General features: G+C 38.9%; 1 protein-coding gene and 1 non-coding gene across 2 annotated transcripts; both read right to left on the bottom strand.

Moving 5' to 3' along the window:
* Nucleotides 1–340: 340 nt before the first annotated feature.
* Nucleotides 341–24,023, bottom strand: eprs1 (glutamyl-prolyl-tRNA synthetase 1). The gene is made up of 35 exons (XM_063007058.1): nucleotides 23,899–24,023; nucleotides 22,619–22,703; nucleotides 21,802–21,901; nucleotides 21,542–21,698; nucleotides 21,228–21,370; nucleotides 20,971–21,071; nucleotides 20,744–20,870; nucleotides 20,455–20,647; nucleotides 20,152–20,323; nucleotides 18,657–18,890; nucleotides 18,472–18,556; nucleotides 18,314–18,373; nucleotides 13,150–13,260; nucleotides 12,746–12,882; nucleotides 12,333–12,540; nucleotides 10,399–10,511; nucleotides 10,101–10,218; nucleotides 8,985–9,119; nucleotides 8,674–8,886; nucleotides 7,616–7,828; nucleotides 6,938–7,150; nucleotides 5,936–6,166; nucleotides 5,467–5,735; nucleotides 4,876–4,927; nucleotides 4,548–4,757; nucleotides 4,387–4,459; nucleotides 4,218–4,297; nucleotides 3,276–3,377; nucleotides 3,029–3,184; nucleotides 2,667–2,864; nucleotides 2,331–2,504; nucleotides 2,057–2,217; nucleotides 1,871–1,949; nucleotides 1,716–1,780; nucleotides 341–876 (listed from the first exon to the last, which is right to left on the bottom strand). The coding sequence occupies exons 1-35, from the start codon at nucleotides 23,939–23,941 to the stop codon at nucleotides 726–728; spliced, it is 4,962 nt and encodes a 1,653-aa protein (XP_062863128.1). The 5' UTR covers nucleotides 23,942–24,023; the 3' UTR covers nucleotides 341–725.
* On the bottom strand, nucleotides 5,121–5,253 carry LOC134325888 (small nucleolar RNA SNORA47). The gene has a single exon (XR_010014400.1). It is a non-coding gene; the product is annotated as a small nucleolar RNA SNORA47 (small nucleolar RNA).
* Nucleotides 24,024–27,967: the final 3,944 nt, after the last annotated feature.

Here is a 27,967-nt window from a genome sequence, read left to right as displayed (position 1 = left end):
ATAACAATTAATATGCATGTCTGCAGGATTTAACATGTATACATGTAATCCAAGTAACTGCTTCATCCTGATCAGTCTAGTGTATCCACTGTCTATTCTGAAAATGGAGGGTGAGAGGCCACCAGCTTACTCAACAAACCACTCAATTTCCTCACTCTTATGAGCAATTTCAAGTAGCTAACAGACAGACTGTAATTAGAGGTATGAATCATACCAAGGTCAGCAAAACCCAGGAGCTGTACACTAACACTACCTGCTACACCAGGGTTAAAACATCCTTTCTGTAAACTCTACATTACTAATATATTATTATTATAAAAAAGCAATCAGGACTCAGTGATAGAAAGTTAGAATCCCTTTATTATAGACAAGACTGAGTCAGAATGAGTTTGACCTGAATGATAAATGTTATGACAACTACTTATGACAGATGTACATGGTTAAAATTTTTAGCAGAACTTAAAACACTGCAACAGATACAAACCAAGGCCCTATGCCTTGATGTCCCACAATGCAACAGTAAATGTGTACATGTATGTGCATTAGTCCTGAGAATAACCAGACAGAAGAACAGATGAACATCAGAGGACTGCAGTGTGCTCATGGATGGATGATAATGGTGTGAGAAATTATAGGTGTCTGCTGTTCCCATTAGCGCATTAACAATTTTAAGATGCATTAGACTCTAATTTAGCTTGTACTAGTTTAAACGATGCCCTTCATGCTCAGTAGCTGCGGCCGAATAAGGTGTAGAACTGAGCTGGCTCTTTGCCACTGACGCACATCTGGCCAGGCTGGAGGTTCTTCAAGGGCTGGAAGGGGATGCACAGGCTCTTGGCTCCCATAGATGGTGCACCTGGCTCTAGGTCCTGATCCCTATAGACAGGCAAAATGTAGAGTTAAATCCAGAGTGAAATTAAGCATTTCTGTCCATTAGGATTTAGTTGGCATGTGAAGTGTGTTTATTTTAGCTACCTAGCTAGCAACAGTGCCAAACAAAGGACTGCAGAGTCTAAGATTCTGTGTGAAAAGTGCTTTGAGAATGGAGCTGAAAATCCTTTCTAGCTTATATTAACCATCTATCATGTAGCTTGTCCTCTTCCAATCCCAAAGGGCAAGCATTAACATAAAAATACTGTTGAGCAGAGAGTACCAACACAAACATAATGCTATGCAATACAGTAACATTACCAAGCCAGCCAGCTAATTTTAGAGGTACTATTTTTAATCTAACGAGTTTGCTCTGTCACTTAGCACTTAGTCATTAACATACTAGAGATGCTAATGGCAGTATCAAATAATTTGATTTCTTTAAATGAAAGGATTTAACACAGCTTCTATTAATAGTGGATTTGCTCTTTCACATTAATGTGCACAGTGACCTATCTATTTTGCTCTTTAATACTGATAATACAATAACAGTACCAAAAATAAGTTAATTGTTTCATAACAACTTGGTCAGCGACCCAAATCACTTGCTAGTGTACGAAACTGACAGTAAGCTAAGCATTGGTATCATTGTTCTTTAGGTATACACACTGATGAGACAAAACATTGGGACCCATCCCCAAAAAGGGATATGAGCCAACAAGTTACTTAAGTTTTGAATTTAGAAAGGTTTCTTAATTAGGCCAAACAAAACATGATTACAGTTGTGATAATTTTAAAATTAAAATAAAGCCAAGATAATAGAATTTAAAATAGCAGTTTCTTACTTGGCTGTTGTCTTCTTTATCCATTCCTCGCACTCAATGCCACCACAGAAGGGGATCTGCACAATCTATAAAGCATCAAAAAATACAGTTTTTATTACACACCGCTCAGACGTGTCCACTGCTTTTGCATAAATAATACTGTTTAACATGCACACCTTTCCCTGGTCCAGCTCTTTCTGGAACTGCTCCATCGTGTCTACTGCCACCATGTGAGTTTTCAGATCAGTAGAAGCCCTAACAGAAGGACATCATAGCATTATTACAACAAACCATTATCAGATAAGGTGCTGATGTTACTGTAACTATTATGTAGTTTGCTGACACATATGTACTGTACATACCGTTTAAAGAGGTTGTCCTGGATCTCCTCAAGCAGAAGTTTTATTCTCTTCTCGACTTCACCATCTGGAATGATGATCTTTTCTCCTGTGTCTCTTCTCACTGCTACACACTGGCCCTGCTTTAGATCCTTAGGCCCAACCTCCAGGCGAATTGGCACACCCTGAGTTCAAGAAATAGAACAATACCTCGATGGAATTCAGTGTAAGATTTAGTGTAAAGGTAATAGTGGCACAGACATCACTGCTGAGGTTTATGCTTAAAGGACAACAGTACCTTCAGCTCCCAGTGGTTGAACTTCCAGCCGGGTGAGTAGTTATCTCGAAGGTCAGATTTCACCCTGACTTCAGTCTTTTGCAGCCTGGAGAGATAGTTTGTACACTGAGCCAACAGCAACTCCTTGTCAGCATCAGACAGAGATGCTGTAATACCGCAAGGAATGACGATCACCTGAGAAAACATGTCATAGTAAGTAGAAACCAAAGTTCAGAAATACTAAGCCTTTGAATGAATTAGAACTTCTATCCAATTAATAAATTCTTTGGTTCTTCAACCAGAGAAAGTGCAGCACTGTTCTTAGAAGGGTCTGCTGGGTTCCTGATCAATTCCTACCTGCAGACAGGCGACTCTGGGTGGCAGCACTAGACCCATGTTGTCTCCGTGTACCATGGTCAGTACTCCGATGGTACGTGTGGTGATGCCCCATGAGTTCTGATAAGCCAGTTGTTTCTCACCAGGCATCTTAGGATCTTCAAACATGATCTCAAACATCCTGGAGAAGTTCTGGCCTAAGTGGTGCGACGTGGCACCCTAAACGACAAAACAAATAAGAAGATTTATGCTCATGATCTCTTTAAGAATATCATACAAAAGTGTCTTTTTATTTTTAGCAGCAACTATGTTGGAAATATCAATCAGACTAATCAATCAGATCAATGGAACCCAAATGTTGAGTTTTGTGTGTTATTACACACCTGAATAGCTCTACCACTGGCTGAGATGAAGGCCTCGACTGTTGTGGTGTAGTCCCCTCCTGCAAACTTCTCCTTCTCTGTTTTTTTACCTTTTACCACAGGGATGGCCATAAGCTCCTCGTACACACGTGCATACAGGTCCAGAATCTGAAGTACCTGTTCACACACACACAAATATACAGAGTATGGGGGACTTGCACTCAAACTGCAAATTGTAGCAACATACTGTATTTAACTTCAGTCTAACCTCCTCTGTGGCTTCCTCCCTGGTGGCAAAGGCAGTGTGTCCCTCTTGCCAGAGAAACTCTCTGGTCCTAAGGAAGGGCTGAGGGTGTTTGAACTCCCAGCGCTAGGAGAAAAGAGTTGAAAGAATGTATTACCAGATGTGAATTTTATTGTGGTCCAGTATAGGAAACATATTTTAGATTTAACACTAATTAGTTCCAATATGGAATCTGAATAATTACTCTCATAAATGCACAACACACAATTAACAGATGTACAGCTATAAGTCAGTTTTGAAATTTCAGTGATTTACTGCATGGCAGCCTCTAAATTAGTGCTTCCTTCACAGGTACAGTCACACATGCTTGGCAGACCCGTATGCGGTGTTTCTTAAATTATATTTGACCACCTGAACAAATTTTATTCTCAGCATAAGTTGACAGTTAGTTTTTTTTCCCCGAACCTTGACATGAAACCTTAATTGGAGCAGCCAAACCAGTCAATACCATTAATGATATAAAATAAATTACATGCTTTCAATATTGTGACAACAGTTTGGACAAGGCCCTTTCCAGTTCCAGCATAACTGTGACAAGATACACAAAGTGAGGTCTATAGAGATGTTGGTTTGGTGTGGAAGAACTCCCGTGGTTGCACAGAGCCATGAGCTTAAACACACTGAATATTTTTGGAATGAACTGGACCACTGATTGTAAATGAGGCCCTCTCAGACCAAACATCTGTGTCTTACCTCACAAAGACCTTTTTTTTAATTAATGGGCATGAGTTTCTACAGACATACTGACATACAAGCCTACAATCAGGTGTCCACATAATTCATATAATTCAATCAATCATTCATAAAAAAATGAAAGTACATTTGCATAAAAACAAGAAATTGTAAATTGTATTTTGTACATTTGTTTAATGACACTATTTATGTAATTTAAACCCAAGGGCTTACCACAACGTTGCACCACTGGTTGAGTTTTATTGGCAGATCTCTGTGCGACTGAACCCACTTAGCATAGGCAGGGTACATTACTGAAGAAAAAAAAAAAGAATTGCAATGATGTATTTTATGTATTAAGCTGTACTAGATTATGTGACAGTGGCTTGGCAGTGAACCTTACCTGTCTCACTAGTAGGACGCACAGCAACGGGCTCAGCTAGCTCAGTTTTTCCTGATCTAGTTACCCACGCAACCTAGACAGAGAGAAAAGAACAGGATGTAAGTCTTCTTTTAAACTCTTCTGCATTACCAGCTCTTGCACATCTAAAGTTCTGTACAAACCTCAGGAGCAAAATCAGCGATGTGGGTCTTTTCCTTCTCCAAAGCAGCCTGAGATACAAACATGGGGAAGTAGCAGTTCTCCACTCCCAGCTTCTTGATCTCCCGGTCAAAAAAGTCTTTGATACTCTCCCAGATAGCGAAGGCCCAAGGTCTGAGCACGTAACAGCCACTTACATCATAATACTCAATCATCTCTGACTTGGTGATCACCTGGAGACACAGTGCAATTTAGCATATTTGAAGGAACCACACATTTCTGACAACAAATGTTATAGAAAATAAATGATATGCGACCAGGAAGCCTATTATTTTTCAAACACCACATTACCTGCGAGTACCAGTCTGCCAGATTTTCCTCCTTCTGTGCCTCCAGTCCTAACCTAAATAAAAATATCAACAAAAGTTTAACCTGTTGAAGTTAATTGACCAAACTAACTTGAGGTAAACCAATAGGAACTTGCAATTTTTAGGATATTCTATGGCAGTGGCTGTGAACTGGTCTTGCCAATGACCATCATTGAATCCAGTTCTAAATGCAGATCAGGTGTTTTTTGATACTTTTTATAGTTCTCTGGAATGTACTCAAACACGTCTCATTATCTGAATGAAAAAGTCAGATATGAATGTAGTGATTGAGATTTGATTTTGGAGGATATAACCAGTTATGACTGTATTAAACAAACAGCAGAACTTTCTCAAGCCTCCATTATCATAGCCATACTCAAGGCTTATTTGACAAAATATTAAAACCTTTGCTCATTAAATACTTTTCAGCTACCAGATAGGTGTGCCGTCTGGCACAACAATACAATTAGTTTAAAAAAAACATTATTAATACACACCAGTTGCTTTTATTTTTGTATGAATTCACACACTATGTCTATTATCAGTCTTGCATTTATTGCTTGCTGTGACATACCGTGTTTGTTTTTTTGGTCCTTGGCCCTCTCCCGCTCCTCCGAGCCCACTGTCCTGACCCTGTTGAGACTTCTCCACTCCTTTCTGTGACTTTTTGCCTCCTCCTCCTCGTTTCTCAGATGCGTTCTCATGTTCTTTGCGGTTCTTATTCTCTGATCCAGTGTTCCCGGGAGCTCCTGTGGCACTTACTGGCTTGTACTCCTCTCCAGTGAGAGCTTTGTACTGGCCCTTAAGCTCCAGCAGGGTCTTCACTGCCATGTCCACCTGCTCCTATACAAAGAAAAACAAACATCTTGCTTGTTGCTTCTCCCAACAACTTATGTAGAGAGCAATGACACTGGATTATTATTTACAGTTTCCTTCATATGTATTGGCACCCCTGGTAAAGTTTTACAAAAAGGGCTACAATAAATTCACATTTTGGTGAACTATCATGTATGCATGTTTTTTGCTGATTGTCCACAAGTTACCTTCGGAGCATTCTCTGCTTTAAACTTCCTCACTTGTTCTGCTTGCTGAGCAACCTGAGCATAGAGTGCCTTAGCCTGTGGAGACGAGCTTGACTGAGGGGGAGCATGGCTGGCATGCTGAGGTGCAGGAGCAGCACTGGGAGCAACACCTGGTTTATAATCTTGACCAGTTTGCTTTTTATACTCAGCCTTTAGATCCAGGAGTTGTTTCACAGCAGCATCCACTTGATCCTTAAAAAGTAAAAATCATAGTTTTGTAGTATTTAGTGTAACTAACAAGCAGCATATTTAATTATAAAGACAGAATTTGATGCCTGCAGCATATTAAAAAAAAAAGTTAGGACAAGAACGTTTACCATGTTTTACATCATATTTCTTAGTAATGACACTTTTTTTTTTTTTGATGTTTGGGAACTGAAAACACTAATTGCTGCTGTTTTGCATTTCTTTTTATACAGGCAGTTTTTCCCCCCTCTTTTTTCCCCCAATTTTTATCCCCCCCGTCTAGTCGTGTCCAATTACCCTGAATGCGTCCTCTATACTGATTCGACCCTTCACCACTGACTAAGTATGCCTCTCAACTGACATGCCCCCTCCGGTACGCAGTCAGGACAGATAGTGCATTTTTCACCTGCACGAGTCACGTTCATATACTTGACAGGCACTGTGCACGGAGGGTCACACCCCCATCAGCATTATTCCTCAGCCCTGTGCAGGCGCCATCAGTCAGCCAGCAGGGGCCGCAGTCGCACCAGTTATGAGGACCTACGATCCGACTTTCTTACCCCTAAGAACAACAGCCAATCATTGTTCATACTGCCGCCCAGCCTAGTTGGAAAGGCAGAGCTGAGATTCGATACGATGTATTCGAAACCCCAACTCTGGTGAGCTAGCGTACTTTACCGGCTCTAAACAGACAGTTTTCTATTATTATTATTATTATGGAAATTATTAACAAAGTAGTTGAGTATGTGTGCAGTGTAAATAGATCTAAAGCCATACCTGTGGTGCTTTCTCTGCCTTCAGTTTTCTAACCACCTCTCCCTGCTGTGACACTGATGCGTAGATGTCAGCAGCTGAAGGAGTTGATGAGGGGGCTGAATGTGTGTTAGAAGCAGCGGGAGGAACCATGCCTGGTTTAAACTCCTGACCTGTGAGCTGCTTAAGCTCAGATTTTAGAGCCAGGAGTTCTTTGACAGCTGCATCTATTTGTTCCTGTAAATAAAAAACAGAAAAACACAGTTTGGTTATTAAAACATAATTAGGCAAACACACCCCTTGGGTGCTTTCTCTGCCTTTATTTTCAGTACAACCTCCCCTTGCTTAGCAAGTTGTGTATAAGGACATGATGTACATTTAAAAAAAGTTGGGACAAGGATGTTTACAACTGTGTTACATCATATATCCCAGTAATGACACTTTGTTGATGTTTGGGAATTGAGGACACTAATTGTTGCAGTTTTGCATGTGTTATTTTTGCCCATTCTTGCTTGATACGAGACTTTAGCTGCTCAACAGTCTGTGGTTACCGTTGTCTGATTCTCCTCTTCAAAATGCACCTCTATACATTCAACATACTGGACTGAACGGAGGACTGGCAAGAATGCTTATGCAGATTGCATCTTTAGCTCTAAATACACAAATCTGGCAAATCAATAAAGAACAATCAAAAGCACCAACCTTTGGAGCTTTCTCTGTTTTCAGCTTCCTCACAACATCACCTTGCTGTGTCACTCGCTTGTAAATGTCCATGTCATTCTTGTCGGAAGAGTTGGTTGCGGCGGGAGCAGGTGTAGTGGAAGCAGGTAAAACTTGTTTATACTCCTGACCTGTCACCTGCTTATATTCTTGCTTCAGAGTCAGCAGCTGTTTCACAGCATTATCAGTTTGATCCTGTAAAGGAAAACAGAAAGGCAGAGATGTAAACGTTTCATTTTTAGGGTTTTACCTTTTAGTATAGTAAAATTATAAATAATCCATCTCATTTGAACCACGCACATAGCAGATTTCCAGCTATTCAAGCTAACCACATACAAAGTTTGGCAAACAAGAAAGGACTCGAACTAACTTTGTTCTATGCAAATTTTCAGATGCAGACATGATGCTTAAACAGTGATTGTTATTAGTATCTGTTACTAACAGGCATCACTGTGTGATAGAAAAAGTCAGAAAAGTACCTAAAGAAATAGAGCTTTAGGGATTAAAAAGGGAACTAAATAAATAAAAATACATTTGTATTTTACAAATAAGTGGTGGGGATTCCCAACTGGTTTACTTGCTGTGAGATTGTGGTACAGATTCATCTTTAAACGAACACTATTTTTTTTTTAATTGCCGGTATTGACTGATGTAGAAATGTATGCAAGTGCAATAAAATAAACACAACAATATAAAGCATTTCTGTTCCTCACATAAAATCTACTGTAGTGTACTTACACATCAAAACTGTGCACAAGTGAAAGTACATTGCAAGGGAAAAGCAGTTGAAACGAGTTGCTTACCGTTTTTTATACTGTTATAAAGTTAATCTAAAAATGTTGCTGTCACAAACATAAGGATGAGTGATAGACAAGTGTAACTGAGATCCTTGGTGGGAAGCAGAAAGTGAAAGCCTAAATGTCTAATTTTACTAATACAAATTAAATTTTTTTTACAGGCAATTTAATATTATTATTATGGAAAAATAATCAACAAAGTATTTGAGTATGTGTGCAGTGTAAATAGATCTAAAGCCATACCTTTGGTGCTTTCTCTGCCTTCAGTTTTCTAACCACCTCTCCCTGCTGTGACACTAATGCGTAGATGTCGGCAGCTGAAGGGGTCGATGAGGGGGCTGACTGTGTGTGAACAGCAGGAGGAGGAACCATGCCTGGTTTATACTCCTGACCTGTGAGCTGCTTAAACTCAGATTTTAGAGCCAGGAGTTCTTTGACAGCTGCATCTATTTGTTCCTGTAAAACACAAAAATATGGTAAAAAAACCAACCAAAAAAAAAAACCCTAAAGAACAGACCATTTGGTTATTAGAACATAATTAGGCAAACACAGACCTTGGGTGCTTTCTCTGCCTTTAGTTTCTGCACTACCCCCCCTTGCTCAGCAACTTGTGTATAAGGGCACGATGAAGAGGTGCTCAGGCTTTTGGATGCAGGGGCTGCTACAGAAGCTGCAGGCTCAGCTTTTACCTGAGTTCACAGAAAAAACATTATTTAACAGTTATTAGATAAACAAAATATTATGCACCTTTTTTGCATGTTGTCCTGATTGATTTGTGTTGGAATGTTGGAACGCTCTTAAAGAATCTCTTAAAAGAAAGAATGAGGTGGGGAATCAGTTTGCAGTATTCCCTCCAGACTTTGGCATACATCATTTTAAAATCTGGTGATTAGAAGGCCATGGAAGGAGTTTGGCTTCACTGTGGTGCTTATCAAGCCTTTTTTGAAAGCCCTTTTTAGTGGTATGCAAAGGGTATTATCATTTTGGAAAATTACAATATTAGCAGAAAATGTGTTTGCAAATGAGCATGTAAAACATTTGCTGGCTGTTATAATCTGTAATAAATAATCACTGGTTTTAATGATTTCCAGCAGATGTAGCCAAAGGCTGTCCATACCATCTGGTATCCGCCATTGTACTAAAAAGTTGGCAGCAGACATAGTAGGCTGAAGGCATTCCTCAGCTTCCTCCAAACAGCAGAAGTATATTTAGAACAACATATAATGAATCTGAGTCTGAATCAGAATTCCTTCAAAACATTATTTTCCAGTAGTTGTGACTGCAATTTGCCACCAACTGCTTGGTCTTATCTACCTTTTTGTTGCCTTATGCTGCCTTTAAAATCTCACACATCTAAGGACATATTAGCCTAACACTTTTGTAGCTAGTACTTGCTGCTCTCCTCTTTTTTGTGGTGCCACCCATACATGAAGGGTGTGATGGAAGGGCAGTTGTAGCCTAGTGGTTAAGGTACTGGTCCCGTAATCAGAAGGTTGCTGGTTCAAGCCTCACCACTGCCAGGTTGCCACTGTTGGGCCCTTAAGCAAGGCCCTTAACCCTCAATTGCTTAGATTGTATACTGTCACAGTACAGTAAGTCGCTTTGGGTAAAAGCGTCTGCTAAATGCCAAAAATGTAAATGTAAATGTAAATGGTAGACTCTACACTCACAGGCTGTTCACTTGGCTGGCTCTTGCTTTTATCCTTTGAGCCAGAAGTGGGCATCTCCTTGGTGTGGCCATCTGGGATGTAAAACAGGACACATGGACTTTCCTTACAGCTGTGAGGACTGGAAATTGAGTAAAAGAAATTAGTTTAGTACAGATGAAATTCAGAACACATAATTATGAGTTGAACAGAAAACAGTTGAACAGAAAACAGTTTACTAAAGATGTAGATGTATTCATTGACTGTAGTTTCTAAAACAGCCAAATACAAATGCTTTAAAGACAGAATTACTAGTATTAACCTGATTGGTTCATAGGGCTGGTCACAGATGTAGAAGCCCCTCCTCTGTAGCTGAATGATATCACCCTTCTTTAAGTCCTTCAGACATGGGTCTCCCAGCATCATCTCTTCTATCTAAAAACACAACAGAACACAGCAGCAATCAACACCCCGAGTCTGCATGTGTTAACTACTCACTGTGCAGTTAATGAGCACTTTCTGATCTTTTCCCAAATCAGCCCCGCTTGGCATAAAAGTGGCTAGGTCTTGCTTGAGGTCTGGTTTGGGTCTCTTTTTAGATGGGCACAACAGAGAAAAATAGGCACTATTGCTAGTAAGCTCTGTATTAAGCAGCTTTCCAATTTAAGGTGTAAATGATTGTAGACAAGGCCTGAGTGATACAATGATAATGATTACTGTATTTATCTGTTCACGATTAATAAACATTATTTACACTCTCTCGCTTGCAAGAAAGACAACTGGTCAAAAACAGCCTTGCCATTGGAAGATGCACTTGCCAGTGCACACTCAGTGCTGGTCCCAAGCCTGGATAAAAATTGGAGGGTTGTGCCAGAAAGGGGATCTGGCATAATTACTATGCCAAGTCTGGTATGAGGACGGGATCCAGTGTGACAACTAGGGATGCACCGATCCGATATTAAGATCGGATATCGGTCCCTATATTACCAAAATGAGATGGATCGGATATCGGATAATTAAACCGATCCATGGGGCCGATATACGTTCACTTTAGTTCGTTTGCGACGCATGCTAAGTCCATACAGGACGTGCTGCTGACGTATGGCGTATAACACAAACAAAAAGAGCAACATGGAGCGAGCCAAAGAGTCAGCTGCATGGAGGTATTTCACGCTTGCTATGCTAACAAGTTCGATGGCAACATGTTTATTACTCATGTTTAGCTGCTATATTTTATTTTGAATTACTGTTTGCACTAAATATTTACGGATAAGTTTATTTGAAAAAGTTATTTAAGCTACTACTGTTTTTCTCATTGTCAGCAGCCACATTATGGGTGTGTTCGAAAACCTAAGGAGCTGCCTTGCTGTCTTACTGTCTACATAAGCGGCTGCCTCAGTAGAGAGGATTCTAATAAGTCATCAACTCATAAATGAGGTTATTCGAACGCGTTACATACACAGCGATTCCATCAGGTTTAGCATTTAGCATCTTGCCAGTAAAAACAATAAACTGAGGTAGCACAGCGCTAACGCTAACGTCAATATAACATTTCCCTTCATGTACCGATAACCGTTACATTTCCTGACAAGCTCGAACTTGCAAATAAAAACACTCGGTATAAGTTTATACAAGTTAAAAATCAGTAATATTTTATTTACGTTTGATAATAACTCTATTCGTTTCTCCGCCCCTTTCAGCTATGTTTATTTTTCTGCAATGAATGCTGGGATTGATTTGGTCACCAAGGCAGCGTCGGATGCTTACTCGTCGAGTGAAAATAAAACTGAAATATTAAGATGCCTGTTTATTATTTTATTGACAAATAAATAGCAGTTCAGTACATTTATATCTGTGTTAATTATATTTTGTTTTGCAAACTTAGTAATGTTTAAGTCGATCCTGATGCCTTAAGTCTTTCCCACATAATAAAGTATACGGTTTATTAATTCAACAATGGTATCGGATGGGTATCGGCCGATATGCAAAGTATATGTATCGGATCGTTATCGGGTATCGGCCGATATGCAAAGTATATGTATCGGATCGGTATCGGCCGATATGCAAAGTATATGTATCGGATCGGTATCGGAACTGAAAAAGTTGGATCGGTGCATCCCTAGTGACAACCCTTAAATAAGGGAGCAGCCAAAATGGAAAAAGTGTGTAATTTCACTTTATGTATTTAAATAAGTTAAACGCCTGTACATGATTAGAAATGGAATGAGTCTACTCCAAAAAACAGCTGCCACTCACCTTGCTGTTTTTGTTAATGTAGTCCTTGAAGTTATCATCCTTGGCCAGCACAGGTTTAGTGATAAGGTGATGGTAGTTGACACACACAGTTGGGGTGAGGGGGGCTTTAGAGGTGTCAGTCAGCCAGGTGATTTTAGTGGTTTTTTTGTAGTCTGTGTTCTCCAGGTTTAAACGACCTTCCAGAGAAGAGATGGCACCATTGCTGTTTCTGCAGAATCCAGAGCACAAGGACAATGTTAGAGTCCTTGATTTGAAATCAGTGAAAACAAGGAAACAGCAGGCTAAAATAATACAATACATGTACATGCACTGGTAATGGTAGAGCTTATGGATGATAACAACCAATAAAAACCAAATCACAAGTTCATTTAATACTGTATGTGAATACTTGGCAGATGCCTTAAAGAATTTACTTGTGAATTTTAGTGATGATGATGTTTCCCCAGTTGATGAAGGTGACAGTCTCTCCCTCAGTAAACGTCTCAGCATCAGCTCCCTCGACAAACACCTTTGAGCCATACCAAATCTGCTTCATGCCCACATCAGCATTCTATATGAGGCAGGGAAAAAAATATTACTATTGTCTGTACATTTACAGCATAAAGCAGACGCTTCATATCCAAAGTCACTTACAACTGTGACTGAATACAAGGCAAGCAACTTAGGGTTAAAGAGCAGTGGCTAAATGACAGTGATGGGACTTGAACCAGCGACCTTCCAATCACGTAACCAATGAGCTAGCACAATAATGGATTAGGATTTGATGTAACAAGCTGTCACAATCTCGGACATAAAAACACTTGTTTCTGCTAGTTACCTTAGGGTGTTTGGCAACCTCCTTCATTTCCTCTTTGGCTTCAGAAATCAAGATGGGAACAACCTGTGAGCTTAGCAAGGCAGTGAACCTGGGCGCCACTGGGTCAATCACCTGCAGCACACATAAAATAGTAATAAATATATGAATGACAGAAAAACAAGACAACGTAGGACTGGACTACCAACACAATCACAAAAAACGAATAAAAAATAGAAAAAAGGTAACAAAATGAAGGGGGTTAAAAGACACTAAATAAAAGAGATGGATTGCAATTAACTATCATGTCTTTTCTACGTATCTACACAGGTAAATGGTCTTGGTTTACAGGGCTACAAAAGCAGTGTACATTCAGTATTCATCCAAAGGCAACCTGTTTTTAATACCTGTTTTAACAACTGCACAAAAGCGAAACATTTATAGAAGCCATTAGTAGTAGCAAATTAACTGAATCATGTCATGATTTGGAACAGTCTGTAGATAATCTGCCAGGAGCTGTATGAAGGAAAGCAGCCAAAAACCAAGCAAACGCACAAACATAATGCCTGCAGAACAAACAGTGCCAGATCTCATCATTGCAAAAACGGTTGAAGGATTTCTGCAGCGAGAAATAATGAATAAATCATAATTGTGGCTTATCAACAAAGAAAGTGAACAAACGTTTTAAATTTAGAGGTGATACATTCCTGCCAGATACTTTGTCTTCTGTGATAGATAGATCACAGAAGAAATTACACGGATAAGCATGAAGAAATGAAGAAAAACAGCAGGGGAATATGGACAAAGATAAGCAGGAGTACCTTTTTACAGCTAACTGGCAGCTTGAAAACAGAAGATTAAGATTCACTTTAATGCAGAACACGCGACATTGAGTTCAAGAGGTTACAGACAGGTCAGGTATAATAGAATTTTAGAATGTTTGTCAAGAATGTTTGATCTGCTAAATGTGTGTTCTCAAACGTTAAAAGACATGGAACTGGTAATTACTATCATTCAGCTGTACTAGGGGCCTTCTGATACATGTCTTAATCAGGAGTTTAAAAGCACCAACCAAACCATCCATCTACTAGCTAAATCGTGTTCAATTATTTGAATGCAAAAAAACCAAAATAAATAAATAAAAGCAAGGGTAGGATACAGGATACTAAAAACTTTATGAAATAAAATGACCTTATCAGAGATAAAAATGCAAACAATTAAAAACTAAACTAATGGTAGGTACACAGTCAGAAGTTAGAGCTGCGTTCCCTCATCATGCACAACGCGTCATGTTAATCATCCTCTAGTTCTTTATCACTGAACACTTTCTGATCACAACACGCTGTTGGCTTTATATTTTTGGTTGGAGCACAGCTCTCCTCCCAGCACAGACACTGCATCACTAAAGTATTTCAACAACACTTCTACACCCGATCCGCTCATACCAGTACAACACACTACCACTTTATAACTATGTTAGGGTCACTGCAGTGCTGAGAATGGTCCACCACCCAAATAAATGAATGAAATAGGGAACAGGGGTGACAAAGTTTAAAAAGCAGCAGATGAGCTACAGTCAGTAATTGTCTATCCACAAAGTTCATCTCTATGATAGGTCTAGCTTATAAAATCAGCAATAAATGTACAAAGCAGATAGCTGTGCCTAATAAAGTGCACAGTAAGTACACACACACACACACACACACACACACACACACACACACACACACAGACACACACAGACACACACAGACACACACAGACAGACAGTGGCAGCAAGTCTGAGACCACCAGTGCAAATACTTCTGCAAATTAAAAAAAAATTTAATCTGAATTTTTAACTACAAATCATATAATTGGCAAAAGAATTGAAGGATTAAGTTGAATTCGCTTTGAATTTGGCACTACTGAAAAAGACACATATGGATTATGTTTACTCATCTGAAGCTTGTTTAAATTAATACATTTGCAATATTTTTTTTTACTATTTTAAATAGGGTTGGACTTCAGGGTTTTTGCAGAAAATATACAGAGTAGTAACTGTGAAAGTGGGAATATGTCAAAACTGGATCATTTGTACTCTTACCACAATCAGAAACAACAAAAGGAATAGTAGCACTCACTAAACCTCTCAGCAAGGTAACAAGGCTAATCAGGGTAAGACATATAAACATTTCACAGTAGATGAGTGGAAAAAAATATATGTTTATCTCTGGAACCTTAAAGTTTAGCTTTGGTATTGGAAAAAAACAATAATTGTCTGACTACAATCAGAGTTCGTTGCATCTTGAAGCATAAGTCAGGTTCAAACACTGAGTGAGCAGACCATTTAAGCCTACAGCATGCTTTGGATGTGAAATGAGAATGCAAAACACTTCTAAGTATGTTCTAGTTCCTTACTGCCTATATGACAGATATGATAAGGTTAGAATTAGACCGGTTACATGGGTGGAATGCTGAACTAAAAAGGTAAACAAAACATAGCGCTGCCAAAGAAAGACAAGGCAAGCAAAAAGAGCCATGCTCATAAGACCAGGCCTGAATTAAGCACTGAAAGAACATAGATTTCTTTTAAAGGTTGATGGGCAGCTACAAACACATGGTTTTGCAAGCAAAATTGACTTTTTAAAGTATCCTTCTTGCTATTAAACACACCTATGGAATATGGGCAGTTACCATGGGTAATAAAATATACTACTACTAGAAAACTAGTACTGAATAAAGTATAAAAGAGGTTCTAGAAAAGAGGTGGCTGCTACAACATACTGCCACTGTCCTCTTGCACTATGGTCCTCTTGGTTTGTTGCACTTCCATTTATGGAGTAAACATTCTAACCCTTGAAACATTCTTATGTAAATCTTTTATACAAATAATTTAAAATCTGCAATTATGTTTACCTAAAGTAAAAAATTTATACTGACAAACGACATTTGACTTCTTTGACACATGCGTGGCCCTCGCTTTTCATAGTATAGTTTCAGTTTGCATTCCTTGATGCAGTAACAGACTGTGTTAAGTGACAACAATTTTCTGAAGTACCCTAAAACCCATGTGGCCATATCAATCACAGTAGCATGATGGATTCCAATGCAATGCCATTTGAGGGCCAAAAGCTTACATGCATTCAACAGAGGTTTCTGGCCTTGCCTACACAGACATGGTCAGTTGAATAAAGATTCAACAGAATCAAGGGGAAAAACACAGATTCTTGTTTTAATTGCATTTTACAAAATTTCCAAACATCTATGGAAATTTTTGTTGTTTTAAAGCAGAGAAAACATCTAAGGAGATTGCTGAAACTACTAAAACTGGGTTAAGAACTTAAGAAAACCACTTGTCAGTGAGGCTAACCGGCAAAAACGGCTTCAATTTGCTAGGGAGCATAAAGATTGGACTCTGGAGCAATGGAAGAAGATCATGAGGTCTGATGAGTCCAGATTTACCCTGTTCCAGAGTGATGGGCGCATCAGGGTAAGAAGAGAGGCGGCTGAAGTGATGCACCCATCATGCCTAGTGCCTACCGTACAAGCCTGTGGGGGCAGTGCTATGATCTGGGGTTGCTGCAGTTGGTCAGGTCTAGGTTCAGCAACGTTATGTGCCCAAAGAATGAGGTCAGCTGACTACCTGAATATACTGAACGACCAGGTTATTCCATCAATGGATTTTTTCTTCCCTGATGGCACGGACATATTCCAAGATGACAATGCCAGGATTCATCGGGCTCAAATTGTGAAAGAGTGGTTCAGGGAGCACGAGACATCATTTTCACACATGGATTGGCCACCACAGAGTCCAGACCTTTGCACAGTGGTCCAAATCTCGCATCATCAATACAAGATATTGGGGAAAAATTTATGCAACTCATGACAGAACAAATGTTGTGACTAGGGATGCATCGATACCATTTTTTCCCAACCGAGTACGAGTACAAGTACATGTATTTTTGTTAGAGATGCATGAGTACCGATACTAGTATCGGGTATTAGCCCGATACCGCGCTCATTAAACGTCCATTAATAAACGCACGTAATTAACGTTGTGCACATCATACATGCGATGCTATTCTGCTGATTGAAATATTTACTTTAAAAAGATAATACAGTCCGATCCCATCTGAGCCGATTCTATCAGCACATACATTCGTGGTTCACCTCGGTAAATCGTAAACGACTCCGAGTCGGCTCCCGCTCTGTGGTAATAACCAGTATAATTAAGCCTGAGCTTTATAATGTAAGCGAGTCACACAAAATGTTCTGTAGTATTTGGTGTTTATTTACAACCGCATCATTCATTATAACAGTAAACACGGAGAGATGACTGAGAAAAGAAACTGCGCTTAAAATGAGTCGACTCCTGAATCACTTGTATCGACACTGTGAACAGAGTATTAAAGACACAAACACGTCCTATAACAGCGGTCGCTGCTTTTGTAACCGGTTATCTTCGCTGTTAGCTCTATTTTGAAGGTTTGTTGTTTTTTTTCAAACGGAACTAAATAACATTAAACGTGCGTGTGAGCGTGGTCAGTGAGAATAATTCAATCCCCCCATACTAGTATCGGTACTCATGCATCTCTAGTTGTGACATTGCAGAAGCTTGTGGAAACGATGCCGCAGCGAATGCGTGCCGTAATCAAAGCTAAAGGCGGTCCAACAAAATATTAGAGTGTGTGACCTTTTTTTTGGCCAGGCAGTGTATTTTGCCTGTCTTTAAATCTAGCTGTCATTCTCTCAGACTGTTTAACAAGCCATTAAAGCCAGCAACCACCCAGATTATACCTAAACACAAGCTGTAGAATCAGGACCCATGAGCCTCATTACTATATTGAGGTACCCCTCACCAGACCAACTGCAAGCCTTATTTAAAACAGTTACTAAAAATAAATCAAGAATGTATAGTGGTATGAGCAGCTAATACCACTTGATACATGTATTAAAATGATTGTGGTAATTGCCCATGTGCTGCAAGTGTGTTAGAGAGTATGTGAATAAGAGTAAAAAAAGGTCTAAAATAAGTCTTTAAAAATATTAAACATAAAAAAGATGCAGGTTAGCTGTTAGACTGAATGTTGACAAATGACCAAGGGTCATTACTACTCCGAATCCTTACTGCAGACACAAATAAGCAACCAAACAGAATGGTCAAGTGGAACAACTAATGTAACTTTCAAAACTGCAGGGTTTGCACCTTTTTGTTAAATGACCAGATCTTATCCCACTCCATGTTGACCACAGACCTGGAACCTCCCTGTGTGGAGGGAAAACATAAAGAAAACAGTTTTAATGAATTAATTAATTAAAGAAAAAACAAACCTAATGACTGCAATTTTAGAAAGGAACACATACCTGAGCAGCAATAAACTGTTTGAGCCCTTCAACGGTCATTCCCCTGCGCAGGACTCCTCTGACAGTGGGGAACCGTGGGTCATCCCTGGTGAAGACCAAAACATGATTTATTTTTCAATATAAACTAAACCTTTACTTCAAGGCAAAAATGTCCTAAAATAGCAAAATGCCTTGGACCAACTTACCAGCCATCTACGTAGCCTTCATTTACGAACCACGTGAGCTTTCTCTTGGAAAGCAGAGTGTTGTTGAGATTGAGCCGAGCATACTCCCAGATGTAGGGCTTCCGCAGTCCCAGAGCATTTATAATCCAATAGAACTGCTCATCTCTGTCGTGATACTCGGTTGTGCGGAGAGCGTGAGTCACACCCTCGATGCTGTCTACGATGGGACAGGCAAAGTCGTATGTGGGGTAAATACTAAAAAAAAAAAAAAAAAAAAATCATCAAAATATGTTTGTATGTTAATAAAACAAGTGAATTACACAGTGGACTTATTTTAGACATTAATTCATTATTTGATCTTTTCTAACAGCTTCATCCTGGCCTTACATTTGAAGCCTATCCTGCAAACAACGGGCAAAAAGTCTGACCATTTCCTGACATGAAGTCATTACATTAAGTGGCATCTTTTTCATTACTGTGCCACCCCTAATTTTAAACACTGGCTTGAAATGCTATATAGTGTTCAGATTGTATTAAATTTGTGATGGACCCAAATGATTAGAGTTCATCTATTTTAAGGATAACAATCATGAGCCATATTAATAATTAGTACTAATATTTACATTTACATTTTCAGCATTTAGCAGACACTTTAATCCAAAGCGACTTACACAATGAGTGGAACACGATGAGCAATTGAGGGTTAAGGGCCTTGCTCAAGGACCCAACAGTGGCAACTTGGTGGTGGCAGGGCTTGAACCAGCAACCTTCTGTTTACTAGTCCAGTACCTTAACCACTGAGCCGTCACTGTCCCACTAATAGTCATTAAAACAAAAGCTTAACTGACAAAAGTCATTTTTGAACAATGCTCTTGATTAAAAGGGGCATTAAAATGTGTTTACAGCATCTAACAGATTTATATTTCAATTGAGAATGGAGTTAAAAGTAGATGGGCATCACACATCTACTAGAGAGAGAATGCAAGCAGTTTGCACAATTTGAAACCACTAATCTTACAGTGAGCAAAATGAATGTATAGATGAATTTATTTCATATTTAAATTTTATTGTCTCCTTCTGTGGCTAATTTTACTCCCCCCATATAGATTTCTCTATTCCCCAAAACACTAGCACTTCTTGCTCAGCCCAAGTAAAATTCCTTACTTTTCAGTTGAATGTTAGTGAAACAAAATGCAAATTATGGTATACTGGTTGCAGTATTTGCATTTCATGTATATCAAGGACAAATGCACTGGTGCTTGTTTCCATACAGCTGTACCTCAAGTTAACCCAAAAGTTCAAAATCAAGCCTGGACTATAAATAATTAAGTAGTTTGTTTAATAAGTTTAATAAGAGAGAAAAAGTACAATATATGTACAAAATGGTACAAAGCATACAATAAATCACAGCATACAATACATGCAGAATTATCATAACTCCATAACCCCCACACAAACATATTTCAACAAATAAAAGAATTGGGTAAAACCATAATCTGTGAAACAGCATACTTACTTGTATGTGCTGCCGGTGCGGGGGTGGGGGGCATTCTTGCAGCGATACAGTGTGGGATCACGCATGCAGCCATTATTAGAGTTCATGTCAATTTTGGCTCTCATGCAACACGTCTGACCATACTCTGTTCCTGCCTTCATTTCCTTCCACATCTGCATGTTCTTCTCAACAGCTGGAGACAAACAGAGAAAGAAAGGTGAGGACTTACTTGGAAACCTCATGTGCCTAATCGTACGTAGACACTTAAAAAGAGGTGATATTTGACATTAAATAACACTGCACAAAACAGAGATGACTACTCACAGTTGTTTCGGTGTTGTGATGCAATCCTCTGCTCTCTCTCCTGCTTCATGGCATCAGGGGGTGTGTCGTCAACGTAAGCCTTACCCTCCTGCAGCATCTGCTCGGCCATCTTTTGGATGGTGGGAAAGTGGTCGCTGGTGTAGGTAAACTGGTCTGGCTTGATTTGCAGCATGGCCACATCCTCGAGAATCACCTAAAGTACACAACAGCAGCTTCTTAATTTTAAACATGTTCTAAGCTACATGGAAAGACAGCAATCAAATGCTGACAAAGATGTAGTGGTACACACCTTCTCAAAGTCCTCCTTCTCCTTCTCAGGATTCGTGTCATCAAAGCGCATGATCAGCTTGCCCTTAAAGGTGACCTGGTAGTGCTGGTTGAGAAGCGCTGCCTTGGCATGGCCAATGTGCAGGTACCTGCAGACACAAGTGGAAATACAGCCTCTTCAGAATTGCAAAACTTAGTTTAAAAGCTTATCTCAGCAGTTTGCTCAATGCAATCTTTAGTGCAGCTTACCCGCTGGCCTCTGGAGGAAAACGTACCACAACTTTGCCAACCTCAGCACCAGGCAGGTCCACAAACTTGCCCAGATCCTGCTTCTTCTCTTTTTCCACTGGCTAAAAATAAACAAACACAGAAAAAGCAGTTTTAAAAAAAAATCGTTACAAATAAACGAAATAAATTTATTAACTGCGCCAGTATCTCAAATGACTATGTACACTGACAACAGCATGTAATTTGGAAAAGACACAATGGGGTGTCACAAGACTTACAGCTGCATGGTTGGCAGTGATCTTGCCGGCCCACTTGGCACCCACATTGCTGAAGGGCACCTGAGAGCTCAGAAAAGAGAACCAGCGGCACACATGAGGGAACGAACCTGGCTTAGCTTGCACTGCCTGCCACTCCCCACTTCCTGTACAGCAGGAAAAACACAAACTTTATCATTCTTGGTTACTTGATTTACAATGTGCACAAAGCAGCCCTGTCTATTACCAAAAGAACCAGATTAGAAAAAAGCCACTTAATTTGTGAAGTATGCTATAATTTGTATGGCAAAAAGATCCAGTCAGTCACAAAGTCTCACCTTTGAGAGCAGCCCACACACAGATGTCAGCCAGGGTCAGGGAATGGCCTACTAGAAAGGTTCGTAATGCAAGTGCAGCATCCAGCTCTTTCAAAGCAGGATTCAAACCAGACCGCCCATTGAGTTGTCTGGCACTGAACTCCAGCCAGTGGTCCACCTAGTGAGACAAAGAAAGGTTTCTAGAAAATTATCTTTTATTTAACATTTATGGATTATATTGTTTTAGGTTAGCGGTGTATGAAGTAAAGACATTCTCTGACCTCAGTCTGTTCCATCATGTTGGAGCCATACAGACCCAGACTGGGAGCTACACGTGCAAGGTACCGTGAGATAGAATTCACGTCATTGAATTGCACCTGACTAAAGATAAGATTGAATAAACATAACAGTCATCAAACAATGGAAAAAAAGAGATTGTACATATAATATTAATAACATAATAAGCAGACTGAAGATGAAGGAGGGTTTTAAAATGAGTCTATTAATAGACTCCTTATACATTTACATTTGCAGCATTTAGCAGACGCTTTTATCCAAAGCACCTTAAAATTATGACTGAATACAATTGAGGGTTAAGGGCCTCGGTTGGGGCTTGAACAGGCAACCTTGTGATTAGTGGTCCAGTATCTTAACCGCCGAGCTTCCACTGCCCAACCATGGTAAACTAGGGACGATATTTTTGATAAACTCAACAAATTTAAAAATGAACCTGAGTAATGAGTAACAGGCAACTTGTATCATCTTTAAACTTTTTTTTTTTTTTTTTTTTTTTTTTTTTACATTTTACTCAAGCAGTTATTTGGAGAATTTTGAAATTTGTTTATTTTAATGTCATTTTTTAAATGTAGTTATTTTATTTAAGTCAAGTTTTCACTCTTTCAGCAATCTGTAAGTAATCCAAAACTAGAATACTTTTTGATATTGGCTTGTTCAAAAAACATGCCCATCCTCTTTAAAAGCTGCTGAGACTTGGTGTTCAAGAGTTACATAGACAAATTTCTTTAAGTATACCAATCTAACCCATTGAGATTATTTTAGCTTATACTCCTTTGTATGCATGCCCACAAAAACACTTACTCAGAAACTTGAAGCTTCGTGTCCTTTCCTTCCTCCACAGAGACCCTGATGCTGTCCTTCACATGCTCTGCTGCCAATAGTGCCCCTGCAACACGACAATAGCAGTCAGTTTTGAATATTTTGTAAGAATGCAATTTTTCACGAATTATATGGCCAAAATCAATCAAAAAATTGAAAACCATAGATTATGTCTCCCAGCAGTTTCATGAAACTCTTGCTTAGCCACATCTAGTTTGGCATTACATTTAGACTTATGACACATAACCAGGTTTACATCCTTTCTCACAAGAAACCCAGTCAAGAAAAAGTAAAAACAATTTTGGGTCCTATGTGGGTCCATATGAGCACTACTGCAGGAATGCATGTTTGAAATACACCAAAGGACACACTCTTAAAGAACTGGCCTTAAGTTACCATTTACATTTACGTAGACTTACTCCATCTGCATCATATAATGCGTATGAATAAAACTGTTAATTCAGATTTTTTTTTTTTTATACTGTGGCCTTATGGTACATCAAAAGTATAAAAAATTTATCTAAGCAACTGAGTCAGAGAAGGTAAGGATATTAAAAAAACTGACCAGATATGGGCCATCACCCAAAATCACCCATAACTGCATTAAAAACACCCAAGGTGACAGGTTGGTCAGAGGGCCCAAGTCTATGGATTAATCAGCTTGACACTTGAGGTCTGTCCAGAATAATGTTTGCCCTCATGCCAGATGAATATTAATGCATTTTTATGACAATTTACCCAATTAGCCACTGTTATTTCTGTTTGATTGCATCAGCCAGTAATACCGTTTCTCAACAATGGGTGGCATCACTGGTAAATACAACTGGTTCACTCTGCAAGACTGACAACTGCATGAAGTACAGCTTACACTGCAGCTAGCTGACAAACAGAAAGTGCTACAAATGCGTATTCATACACAATATTTGTAAAAGAACAGCCTGAACAGCATCTCACCATACTTCATGTTTCCATGTCAAACTACGTATTGAGCCAACACGAAATAAGCATGCCACATCAAACACAGTTAACTGAAACACCAGTTCAGATCATTTACTCGTGTATTAGCCAAACTGTCAGTACCACATAAATACATTAGTAAGTAAACTGAGTGTGAACTAGCACTTTCAGTTTTGAGTTTGAGACGAAATGCAGCTAGCATGACACGACAGCACTTATGATACCCAGCAGTCGCCACAAATAAACACTTAGCCGAATTTCCACAGATGATATAAACAAAATAATGTAACCAGGTGAAGTCTTACCTAACGGTGGGTTGCTGGAATTGATTATAAGATTTAAAGCCATGCTGTTCCTCCTGTTGTGCTGCTACTGATGCTTTAATCACGCTGCCAGCAGCTTATCTCCTCAACCAAGCGCCACGAAGTGCCCTGCAGAGAAACAGCCTTATTTTCCCACCTGTTTTAGACATAGCCCTTCCTTTGTGCTATGATTGGATAGAAGAGTATCCTCGCGATTAGTTCGCCAACTTTCAACCAATTGTTGAGAGGAAGGCGGGACTGTTTCCCGAATTCAGGCGAGGAAAGAAATAACTCTAGTAGAGGAACACAAAACAGTTTCCGGTTAAATTGTGAGTGAAGATTGTCTAAATAAAAGCCCCCAAAAGTCCCAAAAATGGGACAAAATTAACACATGACAGTTTGTTTGGTTTTTATTTTAACAGTAGCAAAACTCTGATATTTTTTTGATAATTTGATAATTTTTGAGACACTCTTTCTTTTGGTCATGGTGGTGTTCTCCAGAGAAAGTTGTAATTGGACAACTGGATATGATATATTGGGGGTAAAGGAAAAAATTCAAAAAAGTAATTATTTTATTCTTTTTAATTGCATTCTTTTGTAATAAAACAACAAACCGTTCTTGAAAATGTTATATGAATAAATATTGGTACAGCAAGAGTACAGCTTTGTACATTTTGCTTGTCAAGGTCTAATGGCGATAAGACCTTGACAAACATATGCAAATACAAATTACATATGCAGATTTTTTACATTTAAAATGATCACTTAGTTTCCATACAGTTGACCTTATTTGTGTGATAAACAAAAGATAAAATAAGGCAGAATTTGCAGTTGTATTTGTAAGTTTTTAACTTGGATATATCTAATACAAAAAAACATTATAACATGGTTATCCGGCGCTCAGGTGGTGCCGTGGTAAAATACACTAGCACACCAGAGCTGACATCTCAAACTCGAAAGTTCGAATCTCAGATCTGCTACCGGCATGCTGGGCGCCTACATGAACAATGATTGGCTGGTTTGTAATAACTGATGCTATTACGACCTCTCCTGGCTGATTGATGTTGCCTGCACAGAGGCGAGGCATGATAAAGATCAGTGCGTGACTATCCGTGCGTGAAACTGAGGCACATATAAACTTGTTTTGTGCAGGTAAAAAGATGCAGTCGGCTACAGCACATGTGTCGGAGGGGGTGTGTGTTAGTCACGTATCAGTGGAGAAGAAGCGAAATGCATTCGGGATATGACCTGATTGGGAGGAAAATTGGGGGAAACATGCATCCAAGTGTATAGGTTACACATTATGATTTGTTTTGTGATCATTTTTCTAGCGTAATAAATTTACAAATACATCATGGTATATTTGGAGAAACTTACTGGGATTCTAATCTCAGCAGTTCTATTGGCCATATGGATGTCTATATGGCTAAAGCCCTGCAAGTGATTGGTGCCCTGGCCAGGGTATTACTGCCTTGTGCCCAGTGTTTCCCGGTGGAACCCTACCCACCATGACCCTGATCAGGATAAATCGGTTGATGAAAATGATATAAACCATATATTTAAGGGCACATAACTAACTGTTGCAAAACTGCAACAGTTTAATCAGTTACCAAACAATTAAAAAGTGCAAATGGTCAGTACAATGATACAAATCTTTTCTTTCCAGCTTTTATTATTTAAATGAAGATTCAAAAATATTGACAGTTAACAGACTCGTGTTTATTGCATTTTACAAAATGTCCCAACCTTTCTGGAAATAAGGTTTGTATATTCAACCAGTAACATTCTCTAGTTTAATGTCTTTTATGCTCCTATAAAATCTCCTATGCAAGGATGCTTATGTAACTACTTCGTTTATAGAGTTGACTTCCTGTGGGTTAGATATGGTGTGGCTGAGAATCTTGGAATTGCATTCAATAAAATCTACATTTTAAATTAAAAATGCAAGAATATTGTTTTTGAAACACCAATAAGACATTGAAATGGTTGTTTGTACATACCTTTAGTACCATGAAAGCTTTAATGTGTATCAACAACAAAGCAGGGGAAGATGCCTTTTGCATGAGATATAGCACATTGAACATGGTGTTGATGCTGAACAGTTCCAGCACATAACTTGCTTTCTGTGTGTGGGTTTCTTCCAGGTAGTCCAGTTTCCTCTTACCTCCCAACATGCTGGAAGGTGGACTGGCCAGTCTTCATTGATCCTTGTTATGATGCCAGTGTTTCCACCACACTCACGACCAGGAATGTTGGTTATCAAAGATAAATAAATGAAACTTATTTGCATGTGATGAATGATATTGTATTTAATATATCACAAGAAAGATTTATACAGCCCAGAATCTAACACTTATAAATACAGATTTCTAAAGAAAAATACAGAGACAACAGCGTACTTGAATTACCTTCCCAGTTACCAGATCTGATTCTTATAGTCAGAGTCAGTCAGAGTCAGAGTCAGAGAGGTTTTATTGTCATTTCAGCTACATACAAGTACATATTGAAACGAAACAGCGTTCCTCTAGGATCACGGTGTAACACGGTACAAAAAGTGCAAGACAATACAAAACAGTGTAAAATACAACAATAAATACAAAAAATCCTATAATAAATAACTACAAAAGATATTCCTAATTATCCCTAATATAAACAAGTAATTAGAAGACAGGACTAAGGACAAGTGTTAGTACATGATGGTGAATAGATGGTACAATGGTTCATGAGGTAGTGACATGTACATTAGCAGCGTAAAATTGGCAATGCCGATAAGGTGCCTAAAAAGTAAATAAGGTGCAAAAATTACTTGTTCAGTTCCAGGAGTTAGTGCAGCTTTGTTGTGTTTTAGAACAGGAGATACTAAACTGACTTTTCTGAGAGCAAAGTAGGTTCTGGAGAACATGTCCATAGTGAGCATGGGCATGGGTGTAACCGGTGTGCCAGTCCATACAAGGAACAATATCTAATTTGTACTTACTTACACTTAGAGTTAATTTACAGGAACTAGAGTACAGCATTTTGTGTGCATTTTGTGTGAAGCAAAACCAGAGTGCCAAATAAATATGTAACCATTGCCATCCTCCATTTAACCAGGAGTCATTTGTCATAAAGTGGCCAATTTAGATTATTGCTTCAATTAACTGTAATTCATTTTGTATTCAGTACTGTTGTGCTAGTTTTTGTGGGCATGTTATTAGATAATGACACAAATTGCAACATTTATTTTGGGTTGTAGGTCATGTAGCCTCTTGCTATGTCAGCCATAAAAGCCCTGCAGAATTAACAATATAATAGCATTTAACTTAAAAATTGAAATGGCACTCAGATGTCCCATTGCATGTTTTTATTTCAAATAATAGCGGCATAAAACCTAATTATGCCTGACGGTTTAGCATAACTTAGTATGTATACCTCAGTCTGATGAAATATGGAAACACTTTTTTTGTCTGAGCCTTTTAACTTAAAAACATTCATTGTTTCCTTAAACCTTTCTTATATGAAATCACAGAAGCAGAAGAAAACAAAAGAACACTACAGGAGCTGTTCCTAATTGTATTTATAAAGAATCTATGGAGCATAACAATTGAAAAAAAGTGTGATAAAAGCCCAGTTTGAATTAAAGGGGCTATTAGCCAGCAGAGTCCAGTTCTGATTCACATATACTGTGGCAGCACGACAATGATCCCCCACCCCCATTTTCCTAGCTTAACAACACTCTGTAACACATTGTTTCCTATGAGTTTATAAAGGCAAATTATGCATACATATTTCTGATATTGTCTGTGTGAATTCTTTGTTAGATTTATGAAAAACTCTTTCAAAACTCAAAGCATGTCAGTAAAACCAGTTCAAATTTGGAAAAACAAAAACACCCACAGAGTCTAAAATATGTCCACACTTACCCATAAAAGGTTTCCCCATAATTAAACCTTTTAATAGCTATAGAAAGTGTACTCCTGGTGGTTACTGTAGCAGTCAACCATGTCAGTTTTAACAAGCGCACATTGGAAAAATTAAAGAAAGTCTTATATTCCAAATTAAAAAAGGGAGGCAAAACATGTATAAGTGCACA

This window comes from Trichomycterus rosablanca, chromosome 13 (assembly GCF_030014385.1).
Source record: "Trichomycterus rosablanca isolate fTriRos1 chromosome 13, fTriRos1.hap1, whole genome shotgun sequence".
NCBI classification, from domain to species: Eukaryota; Metazoa; Chordata; class Actinopteri; order Siluriformes; family Trichomycteridae; genus Trichomycterus; species Trichomycterus rosablanca.
This window is presented reverse-complemented; position numbering and strand designations above follow the sequence as displayed.